This window comes from Perissodus microlepis, chromosome 12 (assembly GCF_051167445.1).
Source record: "Perissodus microlepis isolate ML-2025 ecotype Zambia chromosome 12, ASM5116744v1, whole genome shotgun sequence".
NCBI lineage: Eukaryota > Metazoa > Chordata > Actinopteri > Cichliformes > Cichlidae > Perissodus > Perissodus microlepis.
This window is the reverse complement of record NC_140472.1, coordinates 1,056,380-1,071,026: the sequence shown is the minus strand read 5'-3', so window position 1 is coordinate 1,071,026 and position 14,647 is coordinate 1,056,380. Positions and strand designations below refer to the sequence as shown.

Below are 14,647 nucleotides of genomic sequence, written 5' to 3'. Positions count from 1 at the left end.
TTGACTTTACTATTTAGCTCTTGTGGCAAGAAAGAGTGAATTTGCTCTTCTGTAATCTGACACACACACACACACATACATATATATGTGTGTGTGTGTGTGTGTGTGTGTGTGTGCGTGTGTGTGTGTGTGTGTGTGTGTGTGTGTGTGTGTGTGTGTGTGTGTGTGTGAACGTCAAAAGCTTTAGAGCTTTGTCAACTTTTTTGCTTAAAATAAAAAACAAAGAAGAAGACTTCAGCCTTCAGGTATGAGCGGACTAGGTTCATTCATGTCTTCCTCCTGTATTTAGGGTCGCTCCATAACCCCGGTCCGTTGGATTCAAATGGTGCCGCTATATTGGCACTACATCGCGGTTAGAATGTGTTATTTAAAATGTATTTTATCATTATTTTTATTATTATATATATGTGTTTTGTTTTTTTAATTTATTTAAAATAAATAAAAGGGGGACTCTAAAGCCTAACAGCTAACTAACATGCCGTGATCTTTACATACAGCCTGGTGTGTGTGGCGAGATTAGTCGTTTTAGCTTTGGCCATGCCCTAGTACTACTGTCGCCTAGGAAACGGGGCGGGGAAACGACGCTAGCGAAGCGTCAGACGGACCTGATAGGTGGAAGTGCTGCATGACACCATAGCGTGCCATGGTTCCATCGGTGTGGTGACACCGGGAGGTGAAGCGCAGTGTAATCTGCAGCTTTACATCTCCTGCACGGCGGGCTGTGTTAATCAGACCTCCATAATCATCTTCTTACCAAGTAAGTCAGTCACTCACACAACGACATTTTACTAGCAAAATAATAATAACTTGCAGGTTTATATGAGTAATTGACTTATTGAAATAGTATAAATAAAGTTTCTTATTTAGCACTTTAAAATAGCTGTGGTGTAAAACCGAACCCTGTCAGTAACCATTTCTACGGGCTGTTATCTTAACGTATTAAGCGCGTTTGACCAGACGCTGTAGAAATCAAACGAATCCATCCCGTTTCAAACTGTCAGATTATCATCGGACATCCTCGGAAAGCTCTTCAGTTTACATGTGTTATGTTGTAGCCCCGCTGCAGCATGCTGACCCGCGTGTTCCGTGCCCACGGCCTCGTGGTGGCCTCTCACCCCTGGGAGGTGATTGTGGGGACAGTCACCCTCACTGTCTGCATGATGTCCATGAACATGTTCACTGGGAATGACCAGATATGTGGCTGGAACTTTGACTGCCCCAAAACAGAGGTGAGCAAAGGATCAGTGTCAATAATAACAAGTGGTGCCACACATATGTTTGTATTGTTAGTCTATTCATTCTATTGTTTTTTATTATTGCAGGAGATTCTGAGCAGTGACGTCATCATCCTCACCATTACACGTTGTATCGCCATCGTCTATATTTACTTTCAGTTCCAGAACCTAAGACAGCTGGGGTCCAAATATATTTTAGGTACATTATCAGTGCTCATGTGTTTGTAGGACATGTCAGTGATGTTTCTTCCTTTTGACCTGACTCCATCTGCGTTTCCTGTAGGCATTGCTGGCCTTTTCACCATCTTCTCCAGCTTTGTATTCAGCACAGTTGTCATTCACTTTCTTGATAAGGAGCTCACTGGCCTCAAGTAAGGACACACTCGATAAAAAGGCCCTTTTTTCAGGAGCTCTTTCAGAAACGTGCGATAAAGAGTTTGATCCTGTCTTTCAGTGAGGCTTTGCCCTTCTTTCTGCTTCTCATCGACCTCTCCAAAGCATGCGCTCTCGCCAAGTTTGCCTTAAGCTCTAGTTCTCAGGTATGCACTATTATATTTTGGTTTTTATTGCCACATCCTAACAGCAGCTGAGAAACTGATATATCACTCATATGTTTTCAGGATGAAGTGAGGGATAACATTGCTCATGGGATGGCGGTACTTGGACCTGCCTTTACTTTGGATGCTCTGGTGGAATGCTTAGTGATCGGAGTGGGAACCATGTCAGGTATGTGCTCCTGTTGGGTGTTCGCATTAGGAGAGACTAGCTTGTGGGTTCCTGAGCTTGTTTTCCACAGTTTCCATGAACCGATGTCAGATACTGACACAAACATACTGTTTTACATGTAACCTGAAGCCACCTTTACGTTGCTGTGAAGTAAGCACTGTTTGAATCATCTGTTTTCACAGCTTGCTGGAAGCTGTCGTGTATTTATGTCTGGTCACTTTAGCACCAGTTGAGTTTCCCACATGTTTGACTATTAATCACAAGTTTTCTTCTATTTGTGAAATCATTTGGACATATTAGTGTCGACTGAAGTGACATCAGCCAGGTGTGGTTTCTTCCCCCACAGGTCACCAAGCTGGCCACTACACTGAATTTATCATTGCTGTTATAATAGTGGACAGACTTTAGAAACTGAGTGTTGTTTGTAGAAAGTGAATAACGCCTTTCTATTTTCATAATTATGATGCTATAGAGGTGTGACTTGTTGTCGAGCATTGTCGGATATCTGTGTGGTGTCTTGCAGGTGTAAGGCAGTTGGAAATCATGTGCTGCTTTGGATGCATGTCTGTCTTGGCCAACTACTTTGTGTTCATGACTTTCTTCCCAGCATGTGTTTCCCTGTTGCTGGAGGTAAGGGCACAGCTTTCCTGCATTTGTCTGACATGTTGATGTTTGTGCGGGTTTCTTTGATTGTTCCTGTTATTTGTTCGTTCAGCTGTCCCGCGAGAGTCAGGGGGGCCATCCTATCTGGCAGCTCAACGATTTGTCCAGAGCAATGGAGGAGGAGGACAACAAACCCAATCCTGTAACACAGAGGGTCAAAATGATCATGGTAAACTTCTAACGGGTTACTTAGTGTCTTTGTCTTTATTTGAAGAATTGTGTAATGTTTGTCTCTGCTCCACGTTCAGTCTCTTGGCCTGGTCATGGTTCATGCTCACAGCCGCTGGATTGCTGAACCATTGTCCATAAACTCTGCAGTGGACATGCTCGGGGTCGGCATGGAGCTGGACCACTTCTCACCCAGGAGAATTGAGCCGGATAAACCTCTTTGGCAGTTCTACCTCACGAGGTGATGCAATAGTTTAGGTTGTTTTAATTTAACGTTCGCACAGTTGTGATGACTGCCCCATGGAGCATTGCACATGTTGTTGAGCTGCTGAACGTATGAGACTTTCTATGTGAGACATAAAGGGCAAAAACTCTGTTCTGTGAAGAGATGGATGGTCAGGGTCATCTGTGCTTTGTGTTTGTGTTTATAATGGAATTGCAGAGTTTTCCTGGACATTCCTGTTGTCGTGCTTTTTTGAAGTGAAACATGTTCCTCTTCATCTTACCTTACAGGATGATAACTATGGACATAGAGCAAATGATCTGTCTGCTCTTGGCCCTGCTGCTAGCTATCAAGTACATCTTCTTTGAACAGGCTGAGATGGAATCCACGCTGTCACTGAAGAACCCCATCTCCCTTTCCACACACACCCTAAATCCTCCATCCCCATCCGAGCCCTGCTGCAGGGAGGATCTAGTTACGTCACGATGCCACACCCCTGCTCACACCATGGCTGTTCCAGGACCTGCCCATAAGGAGGAGAGAGGTGTGTCTACTGATAGTGGTAAAACAGACGGACTTGTTAGCGCTTTGTTATCAAATTCAACCTTGTTATCCTAGATGAGGTTATCCGGCCCCTGTCTGCTGCCGACAACAATCATCATCCAAGGAGCTTCTTTGTAATGAGGGAAGAAGAATCCAAGTCTGAGAGCACGGAGAACACGCTCCCCCAAAAGCCCAGAGACCTGAACGACTGTGTGGCCATCCTCAACGACCCTAAGGTCAGCCGTTAGACGCAAATCGCTGAAGCCCGTCTTCGAAAGCTGAGAACTCGTTCCACAAACGTTTAGTCATTTTCTTTATTTTGAATCATGCGATATTAAAACTGTTGCCATCAGTTGTGATCTTTTAAAGAATGCTAATAATTTCCCGCACATATCTGCTCAGGCATCAGTTATATATGTGCTGGACTTCAGGGTCGTTATGTTGCTTTGAACGCAGTTATGCTGACATAACATGTTATGTTGTTGGTAATGAAAGGAGCTCGTTTCAATCAGAGTATAGAATCAACTCAGTTAAACTCCTGACCTCATCAGTTAGGTAGTCGAGGGTGTCGGCCTCAGCGGCTTTGGTGTTAATGTGGAGAAGAGGGGAAAACAATGGCCCCCAAGCAGGAAGTGTTTCCAGGTGGAGGCCATTGACATGTTTGTCCTTCCTCATCTTTTCTGACTCATGTCGTTTCCCTTTCAGTTGAAATGGTTCGGCTTTATCACGGGAAGACTGACAAGCCCACAAAAAGTTTCAACTTTCGATAATTTAGTAAGAGCAGCTAACTGCAGCTACAAGATGGGACTGCCTTCACTTTAAAGCAGACCTGACCCCGCCTACCTCCACCTCGTTCAGTTGCAGTTTGATAAGTTAAACAGATCACCTCTACTTAAAGAAACAATACCTGCACAAAGGTGTGATCTGCAGTGATTGTAGAGCTGCAGTTTACACACACTCGTCACGGACGCCACGGTAACCTCAGACGCATTGATGTCTTTGAACTGTTCTTTTTCCAACGTGGAAAGATTTTCAAAAACAAGAATTTGGTTCACAAGTTTGAATTTTCTGTCATTTTTGTGGTAAAAGTACAAATACGGGGTCAAAAGTATTTATACACACAGCAGCTACTTTAAATAAACTCTGCCAATGATGCCAGAATCATTTGGCCGACGTGCAGCTTACAAAGTAACATTAAACCAAATTACCATGAAATTCAATGAATTAGTGAATGTTTGACCACAGCATGCATGTAGTCCACAGCATTTACCACTGAGTTATGACTGTGTAGATATTTATATAAGCAGCGTGTATGCTAAACTATAAATGGTGTCAATGCCAACAGTCATCATCATTTAATGAACTGGCTATGACCTGTTTTCCATAATGTTTATTTGTTGTGGGGGGAAAATGACATGTTTATGAAGACATAATTATTTCTCTGTCTTTTAGTTATTTTATCTTACTGTATATTATTTATTATCATGTATTTAAAGTAAATCCCCAGCGACTGGTCTGCGCAGACTATATAACTGATCGTGAGTCTGGTTGTTGCAGCTGGGCCCTCGTTTCCTGAGTGATGCTGAGGTGATGCTCCTGGTCAGCTCTAAACACATCCCTGCCTACAAACTGGAAGCCATCATGGAGACCGCAGAGCGAGGCGTGGCGATTAGAAGAAAAATGTTATCAACCAAGCTTCCCTGTTCCTCTGCGCTCTCCTCTTTACCGTACACAAACTATGACTACTCGAAGGTGAGACACAACTGCGTTCTCCACTGTTGTAGTCTAATTTCTGCCTGAACTGCTCCAAACTTACCTCAACATTTCAAGCAAAGGGCCTTACCACGGGGCAAGGAAAGGAGGAAGACTTTAGTAGAGTGTTGTACCTGTTACACATTCTTTGTTATAAGCTATCACCACACAACTGTAATGACTGTGTTCACACACATCATAGCAAAGTCCTGTTAAGGAAGTAAAGTTTATTTTGATAAACAGGAAGTCACAAAGCGCTGGGTAAAACAAAGAAAACAGGCACCAAACAGATCAAACAAAAGGTCAAAGGTCATTTAAGGTTAAAAAAACTAAACAGAAGCTTTATTAAAACAAACATTTGTAACTGCAACATCTGACCATGTGAGCCTAGTTATACTGATCATTACCATTTATAATTACTAATATAACTGTAACATTAATGAACACAGAACTTTGCAGCCTGACCCACAGAGCAGTGGGAGGAAAGCTCAGGTGTATTTACAGTCGTACAGGTGACAACATGATGGAGCATCACGTCATACAGGAGAAGCACACGTACACACTACAATAACTGTACACACTGAAAAGTACACAGTCAGTATAATGAGAGGGGCGTCTCAGTGTGAGCTACTGTCTATGTTAGCTGTGTGTAATATATTGGGACATTTATGATTACAGCTGCTCTGTTGTATCTGTGTTATTTATTTTAGTTACTGTTCTTACTGTCCTGAAGCACCTGTGAGATTAATAAAGTTTTCACATTCTTGTCTCTCACCTTATTTCCTGGGATGTAGTGGTAATTTCCAGTACAGTATTAATTTTCTAAGAAACTATTTTGGTAAAAACATCAATTCTTAGATTTAAAATAAAATGTCAGTAAGTTATTTTGAACACAGCCATTGTTTTCCAGGTTGTCGGCACCTGCTGTGAGAACGTGATTGGCTATGTGCCCATACCTGTGGGTGTGGCTGGACCACTACTTCTGGATGGGAAACAGTTCCAAGTTCCCATGGCAACTACGGAAGGCTGCTTGGTCGCCAGCACCAACCGCGGCTGTCGAGCAATCGCAGTGAGTGTTGCATGTGTTGTTACTGCTACTCTGCATGTGCTGCAGGACCAGTTACAGCATGAACGCAGTATATGAAAACACTGTGAACCATATATATGTGTGTGTGTGTGTGTAGCTGGGTGGGGGAGCCCGTAGTCGTATCTTGGCTGACAGCATGACTCGGGGCCCTGTAGTCAGACTACCCTCTGCCTGCCGTGCTGCTGAAGTCAAAGCCTGGCTGGAGAGCACCGACGGTTTTCAGGCCATCAAAGCCGCCTTTGACAACACCAGCAGGTAAACTGGTCTGCAGTGTCTGTTTGTGTGTCTGCAGTCTATGTTTGTGTGTCTGCAGTGTCTGTTTGTGTGTCTGCAGTCTATGTTTGTGTGTCTGCAGTGTCTGTTTGTGTGTCTGCAGTCTATGTTTGTGTGTCTGCAGTGTCTGTTTGTGTGTCTGCAGTGTGTATTGTTCCTGTGTGACGGAGGATTGCTGTCTGCAGGTTTGCGAGGCTTCAGAAGCTGCTGGTGGGTCTGGCAGGGAGAAATCTTTATATCCGCTTCCATTCAAAGACTGGAGATGCGATGGGGATGAACATGATCTCTAAGGTGACTGTGGTCGTGTCTGCAGCTTTGTTTAATGTGGAGAAACACACGTGTTGTTTTGTTAAAGGGATTTCTGCCTGACTCTGCGACATCACCCGTTGCCTACTGGTGGTGGTCAGAGGGCCCGGTGGCGCCAGTGTCCGGCAGCCTCGCCTCTGTCAGTGCGCCCCAGGGTGGCTGTGGCTACAATGTAGCTGCCATCACCAGTGTGTGAATGTGTGGATGACTGGATGTAGTGTAAAGCGCTTTGGGGTCCATAGGGACTAGTAAAGCGCTATACAAATACAGGCCATTTACCGTTTACTTACACCATCACCCAGTGCTCACTCATACTGGATTAACAATGGTTCTTATTCAGCACTTCTGGAAACACTGTTTTAGATGGATCAGCGTTTATCAGCATGAAACTGCGTCGCTGTGTCAGATGCATTTATGACGTAGCAACCATACGTGAGGAATCTGATCTACCCGCAGGGCACAGAGGAGGCTCTGAGGTTACTGCAGCAGCACTTCCCAGAGCTGCAGGTGGTGGCTGTTAGTGGGAACTACTGCACAGACAAGAAGCCAGCTGCCATCAACTGGATCGAAGGCCGGGGAAAGTCTGCTGTCTGCGAAGCCACCATCCCTGCCAAGGTGGTCAGAGAGGTAGGAAACACTGTGTAACCTTTACTGGGACTAACTGTCTGCCAATAGAGTTTCAGCAGAAACCTGCAGTGAAGCAAACTTTCACTTTAAAGACTTGGAGAGTCGTAGAAGATGCACGTACTGACTCTGCTTTTTAGAGAATTATATTCTAAGCACAACCTTAAGGGTTGGGTTGGGTTAAAAACAGTATGACAGAAAACAGGATTAAATTTGTCACACAAAACTGAAGAAACAGGATATAAGTTATTGATCATAACACTCAGAAGTCTGATGGACCTTTATCGTCTCTCTCACAGGATGACGTCACAGAGCACAACTGTGTGGTTTTACCCACCAGGTGCAGTTAGAGTTCTTTACCTGTGCTACCTATGAGTCACTGGGTGTGTCCCATCTGGAGACTCCAGTGTCCTACTGGGGGACCTGCTTGAGCTGAACCACCGTTTGTTCACAGGAAAAAACCAATTTGAATGTCCAGAAGAGTTTCGAGGACTTGGAAAATGACCCTGATATTTAAACTATCTGCTGTTCTTAGTCTTAAAGGATCTTACTCCACAGGTTTGAGTCAAACATGTTGATCTGATCAATCATTCAGTGCTTTTTTATTTTCTGCGGCACAAAACACTGAACTTCAGAATCACATTCTTTATAACACAATACTGTAAGAGTGCACACAGTACTGTGTTACAAAGAATCACTACAGTACTGTGTGCACAGTGGTGTGAGAAGTGTTTGGCCCTCGTGTATTTATGTTTGTCACACCCGAATGTTTCCGATCATTAAACAAATGTAAACTTTAGACAAAGACAACATGCAGTTTGTAAATGAAGGTGTTTATGATTTAACCTACATGAAGCACATCTTTCTGGCAGAGACTCGTCTTTAATCTAAACACTCCACTCACATTTAAAATTCTATTTTCATTTGAAAAGATTTGAATTTTAAAAAGTATTTAAAGTATTTCCTGTTGTCATTTAACAACGACTCGATGTTTGAGAACGGCTCCACCTGTCAGGTCTCTGATGTAGCTCATTGGAAGCAAACCGTGGCTGCACTTCTCATAAATCACTTTGATGGATGGTAAAATGACGACAGCGTTTCATGCTGCTGTCTCGGTCTCGCTCCCTTCAGGTTTTGAAAACAAGCACAGAGGCTCTGGTGGAAGTTAACATCAACAAGAACCTGGTGGGTTCAGCCATGGCAGGAAGCATCGGAGGTTTTAATGCACATTCAGCCAACCTGGTCACAGCCATCTACATAGCATGTGGACAGGTAAATGACCTGTGAGGAAATGCTGTGCATCAGAGTTATTCCCATGTGTCCTGTGTTAATGTGTGTGTGTGTGTGTGTGCATACAGGACCCAGCTCAGTCAGTGGGCAGCAGTAACTGCATCACCCTCATGGAGCCGTCAGGCCCAGCAGGAGACGACCTGCACATCTGCTGTACTATGCCATCTATAGAGCTGGGCACTGTAGGAGGAGGAACCAACCTGCCTCCACAACAGGCCTGTCTGCAGGTACAAGCACATCAAGCATGTCAAGCAACCGAAGATCAACAGTTAACACTGGGCAGTCCTTTTCATTTTGAAGTGGTTACACAACTGTTATATGTTTAGGATCATGTAATATTGTTCAGTTAGAGGTGTCAGTAATGACAATGACGAGAAAGACTGATGGATGTGTGGTGCACGGTCTGAGTGTATGAAGAGCTCAGCAGGAGGGAAACCTGCAGGGTGAGCACAAAGTAAGAGGCCGTAAAACTGTCAGTCATGTAACTCGCTGCTGTAACAGTAGATCAGTGAGTTGTCCTGAGTCACTGAGTCACGTGAAAAGAGTTTAGCAGGCTGCTAGCTAAAGTGACGGGAGAGAAACAAAGCAAACCCGTTTACAGTCGATCATCTGCAGCAGAAAAAGTGAAAACAATGATGTTACGCTGAAGCAGGCGTAGCTTCCTCAACAATCCTTTTAAAGCTCTTTTTAAAAAGACTTTGATTCAATAAATACAGTTTTTATTTCTGCTTCCCTCCCAGTTCATGTCTGTCTGGCCTGGACGATTACAAATCAGTGACACGTGTCCCCGAGGACTTTTTATTAAACACACGCAGTGAACACGCGACACATTTACTTTATGCAGATGTTAAATGTCCAGCAGTGTCCGTAAAAATAAAACATTTTGGATTTCAGCTTGGACCGTGTCTCCATGACGACTGTTTTTAGTTTGCACAGTCGTGTTGTTGTACCTGTGCGTCTGCAGTGAGTCACAACTAAAAACTTTGTTCTTAGATTTGATTTTAGGAAAAACGCTAGGAGAGTAAATATTTCAAGAGGATGCACCAAGTGCAAGTGTGAGCAGAAATATATGGCGTGCTGGTGCACAGTGACACAAACATGTCACAGTCGTGTGGTTTTTAGATCCTTACAGATCTCTTAAATGACAAAGATTACACAGTCAAAAATGGATTAGCAGCACTGTTTCATTCAAAGCTGCATCAGTGGAAGGATTTGGTTGCCATATAACTTGTGCGTTCACATGTGTGTGTAGATGCTGGGTGTGCAAGGAGCCAGTCAGGACTGTCCAGGTGAGAACGCCCGACAGCTGGCCAGGATCGTGTGTGCCACCGTACTTGCTGGAGAGCTCTCACTGATGGCTGCTCTGGCTGCTGGGCATCTGGTCAAGAGTCACATGACCCACAACAGGTAAGAGCCTATAATCCAGTGTTGGAGTTACGTTATTATTAACGTAGTATTCAGATAGAAGCAGTAATCAACCTATATTTTGTTATACTGCAAATCCAAAAAGTATTCACAGTACTTCACTTATTCCACATGGGAGGGTCTTGTCTAGGTATAGATATAGATATACCTAGATATATATATATATAGATATAGATATATATATATAGATATATATAAACTTCCTGATGATATTTTATAAAGGCAAATTATATATATAAAAAAAAAAAACACCCATCTCGCCCCTGCGGGCGGTTTATCCTTCAAGCTCGGGTCCTCTACCAGAGGCCTGGGAGCTTGAGGGTCCTGCAGTATCTTAGCTGTTCCTAGGACTGCGCTCTTCTGGACAGAGATCTCCGATGTTGTTCCCGGGATCTGCTGGAGCCACTCGCCTAGCTTGGGAGTCACCGCACCTAGTGCTCCGATTACCACGGGGACCACCGTCACCTTCACCCTCCACATCCTCTCGAGCTCTTCTCTGAGCCCTTGGTATTTCTCCAGCTTCTCGTGTTCCTTCTTCCTGATGTTGCTGTCATTCGGAACCGCTACATCGATCACTACGGCCGTCTTCTTCTGTTTGTCTACCACCACTATGTCCGGTTGGTTAGCCACCACCATTTTGTCCGTCTGTATCTGGAAGTCCCACAGGATCTTAACTCGGTCATTCTCCACCACCCTTGGGGGCATCTCCCATTTTGACCTCGGGACTTCCAGGTTATACTCGGCACACATGTTCCTGTACACTATGCCGGCCACTTGGTTATGGCGTTCCATGTATGCCTTGCCTGCTAGCATCTTGCACCCTGCTGTTATGTGCTGGATTGTCTCTGGAGCATCTTTACACAGCCTGCACCTGGGGTCTTGCCTGGTATGATAGACCCCAGCCTCTATGGATCTTGTACTCAGAGCTTGTTCTTGTGCTGCCATGATTAGTGCCTCTGTGCTGTCTTTCAGTCCAGCTTTGTCCAGCCACTGGTAGGACTTCTGGATATCAGCCACCTCCTCTATCTGCCGGTGGTACATACCGTGCAGGGCCCTGTCCTTCCATGATGGTTCCTCGTCTCCCTCCTCTTTCTTGGGTTTCTGCTGCCTGAGGTATTCACTGAGCACTCGGTCAGTTGGGGCCATCTTCCCAATGTATTCTTGGATGTTCGTTGTCTCATCCTGGACTGTGGTGCTGACACTCACCAGTCCCCGGCCCCCTTCCTTCCGCTTAGCGTACAGCCTCAGGGTGCTGGACTTGGGGTGAAACCCTCCATGCATGGTAAGGAGCTTTCTTGTCTTTATGTCAGTGGCTTCTATCTCCTCCTTTGGCCAGCCTATTACCCCAGCAGGTTACCTGATCACGGGCAGGGCGTAGGTGTTGATGGCCCGGATCTTGTTCTTACCGTTCAGCTGACTCCTCAGGACTTGCCTGACCCTCTGCAGGTACTTGGTGGTTGCAGCCTTTCTAGCGGCCTCTTCATGGTTCCCATTCGCCTGCGGGATCCCCAGGTACTTGTAACTGTCCTCTATGTTTGCAATGTTGCCTTCTGGTAGTTCAATCCCCTCAGTTCTGACTACCTTCCCTCTCTTCGTTACCATTCGACTACACTTCTCCAGTCCGAACGACATTCCAATGTCATTGCTGTATAGCCTGGTAGTGTGGATCAGTGAATCGATGTCTCGTTCACTCTTGGCATACAGCTTGATGTCATCCATGTACAGGAGGTGGCTGACAACTGCTCTGTTCCGTAGTCGGTATCCGTAGCCAGTCTTGTTAATGATGTCACTGAGGGGGTTCAGGCCTATGCAGAACAGCAGTGGGGACAGAGCATCTCCTTGGTAGATCCCGCACTTGATGGTGACTTGTGCTATGGGCTTGGAGTTGGCCTCTAGTGTTGTACGCCACATCCCCATTGAGTTCCTGATGAAGGCTCTTAGGGTCCTGTTGATCTTGTACAATTCTAAGCATTCCAGGATCCAGCTGTGGGGCATTGAGTCATAGGCCTTCTTGTAATCAATCCAGGCAGTGCACAGGTTGGTCAGTCTGGTCTTGCAGTCTCGGCTGACTGTTCTGTCTACCAGTAGCTGGTGTTTTGCACCTCTGGTATTCTTGCCAATCCCTTTCTGTGCCCCACTCATGTATTGACCCATGTGCCTGTTCATCTTAGCCGATATGATGCCTGACAGGAGCTTCCATGTAGTACTGAGGCAGGTTATTGGTCGGTAGTTGGATGGGACCGGTCCCTTCTTGGGGTCCTTGGGGATCAGGACCGTTCGACCTTCGGTTAGCCATTCCGGGTGTCTCTCGTTAACTAGCAGCTGGTTCATTTGTGCTGTCAGACGCTCGTGGAGTGCAGTCAGCTTCTTCAGCCAGTAGGCGTGAACCATGTCGGGCCCTGGTGCTGTCCAACTCTTCATACTGGAGACCCTTTCTTGGATATCTGCCACTGTGATGGTTACTGGTCCCTGTTCAGGGAGGTCGCTATGGTCTGCCCTCAGATCCACTAGCCACTGAGCATTGCCGTTATGGGTTGCGTCCTTCTCCCATATGCTCTTCCAGTATTGCTCCGTCTCCAGCCTTGGTGGTGCTGTTCTCTTATTGTTCCCTTGCCACTGAGAGTACACCTTTGCTGGTTCTGTGGAGAACAGCTGGTTTATTCTCCTGCCTTCTATCTCTCTGGTGTACCTCCTCAAGCGGCTGGCCAAGGCTGTGAGTCTTTGCTTGGCAGTTTCCAAGGCCTCAGGTATGGACAGTTTGCTGTATTTCTTATGCACCTTCTTTGCCGCACCTTTCTGCAACTCCGTTAGTTGGCTAACCTCCCTCCGTGCTGCTTTTATCTTGCTCTCTAGAGCATCTCTCTCTCTCTCTCTCTCTCTCTATATATATATATATATATATGTAGGTAGCAGTTTATTTTATTCCTACCTGTAATTTAATGCAATTTGCAATTGCAAAATTTTATTTGTTTCATTGTTTACAAACCAAGAGGTGTGAAATAAACTGCAATGGAATTTAAAAACAAAATCTGGGTGTGTGTGGTTGGAGGATGTGTTTGTGCCAATGGGGGGGTTCTTGTAGAACAAAGGGGGGCCTTGCAAAAACAGTTTGGGAACCACCTTCTTAGACTAATTTGTATTTGTATGTATTTGTGTTTGTACAAACTCTTACCTAATGATTCTTTATCTACAGCCAGTCAAACAGAAGAGCTGCACTTCACTGAAGCAAGCAGACTGATTTGTGTTATTGAGCTGATCCTGATATTTGCAGGGCTGTCACAGTGTCACATTGTCAAAATCAGAAGAATTCCCTATAATGAATTGTAATAATGAATAATTCATTTAAATTATTGTGTTATACTTAAAATGTGAATGTCAATAATCATTATTTAATTCTACCAACCGCAAAGATCTAATGAATCTATTCTGTCTTTGTTTTGGTGCAACGATGCCATGATGGCACCTGTTCTGACTCTTCTGTTCACAGGTCGAAGGTAAACCTGCAGGAGACAGGAACGTGCACCAGGGAAGCATCGTGAAAGAACAGCTGGGTCTGCTGGGAAAACTCAGGTTACTGGAAACATGTGGCCAGTCGGAAAGCGGCGAGTGATTCATCGATGACCTTAAAGACGATTCAAATCAAAGAGACTTTCTGCTGAGCAGTTTCTATTCTGACATTAAAGGATGAATCAGTATGTTTACATGAACAATCAGTTCATGACTTCTTTTATTTCAGCAGAATGATGTAAGCTTTACAGCCCACTGGATTCAAATTAAAATTCCTCCCCTCCTACGTCCAGTCTTAGAGCTGTGAATACAAATACCATCATACTTGTAACTGATGTGTGAGACATGCTGTTTATCACACTTTATGCTTCATAATTATTTCATTTCTTTGTCTAACAAGGACACGGTTCAGCTGTTAAACATTCAGTCTGCACTTCAGTCTTCGAGAACTACTGATTACATTTTGCTGGTTTTATAAAAACGTGTCCACATCCTGACACAAACACTACAATACTACACAAAAGTAAAAGCACATTTGTGGTAATGCAACAGTAGCTGACTGCCTTTGACCATAATAGCACACGTGGCAGCAACATTAGCACTGCTGCTGCAGACATGTGTGGATCCAGCAGAAGAAATCATCACACAGAAGCTTAACCACAGCTTTATGTGCTGGAAATGGCAAAGCAACAAAACTGGAACGAAGCTGAGTTATAGGCTGACAGAAGGTCACGTACCACGAGGGAGCTCACAACAGACAACAAAGGGAACAGCCCACAGCTGACACTAATCCAGATTAAAGGAAGCAAAATTACAGATTAAAAT

The 14,647-nt window shown here is 44.7% G+C and overlaps 1 protein-coding gene across 1 annotated transcript; it reads left to right on the top strand.

Annotated features, from left to right (window-relative positions):
* Window positions 1-576: 576 nt before the first annotated feature.
* Window positions 577-14,108, top strand: hmgcra (3-hydroxy-3-methylglutaryl-CoA reductase a). The gene is made up of 20 exons (XM_084946594.1): window positions 577-757; window positions 1,056-1,229; window positions 1,323-1,434; window positions 1,519-1,606; window positions 1,690-1,774; window positions 1,856-1,961; window positions 2,485-2,591; window positions 2,677-2,793; window positions 2,873-3,033; window positions 3,306-3,559; window positions 3,634-3,794; window positions 5,116-5,310; window positions 6,221-6,379; window positions 6,495-6,652; window positions 6,856-6,961; window positions 7,433-7,603; window positions 8,732-8,872; window positions 8,959-9,117; window positions 10,143-10,297; window positions 13,803-14,108. Exons 2-20 carry the CDS (start codon window positions 1,068-1,070, stop codon window positions 13,852-13,854), a joined length of 2,649 nt encoding a protein of 882 aa, XP_084802720.1. The 5' UTR covers window positions 577-757; window positions 1,056-1,067; the 3' UTR covers window positions 13,855-14,108.
* Window positions 14,109-14,647: the final 539 nt, after the last annotated feature.

Coding starts and splice junctions, on each gene's coding strand:
- hmgcra (XM_084946594.1), top strand. CDS start 1,068: ATGCTGACCCGCGTGTTCCGTGCCCACGGCCTCGTGGTGGCCTCTCAC. Junction 1,962..2,484: donor CGGAGTGGGAACCATGTCAG/GTATGTGCTCCT, acceptor GGTGTCTTGCAG/GTGTAAGGCAGTTGGAAATC. Junction 6,380..6,494: donor GCGGCTGTCGAGCAATCGCA/GTGAGTGTTGCA, acceptor GTGTGTGTGTAG/CTGGGTGGGGGAGCCCGTAG.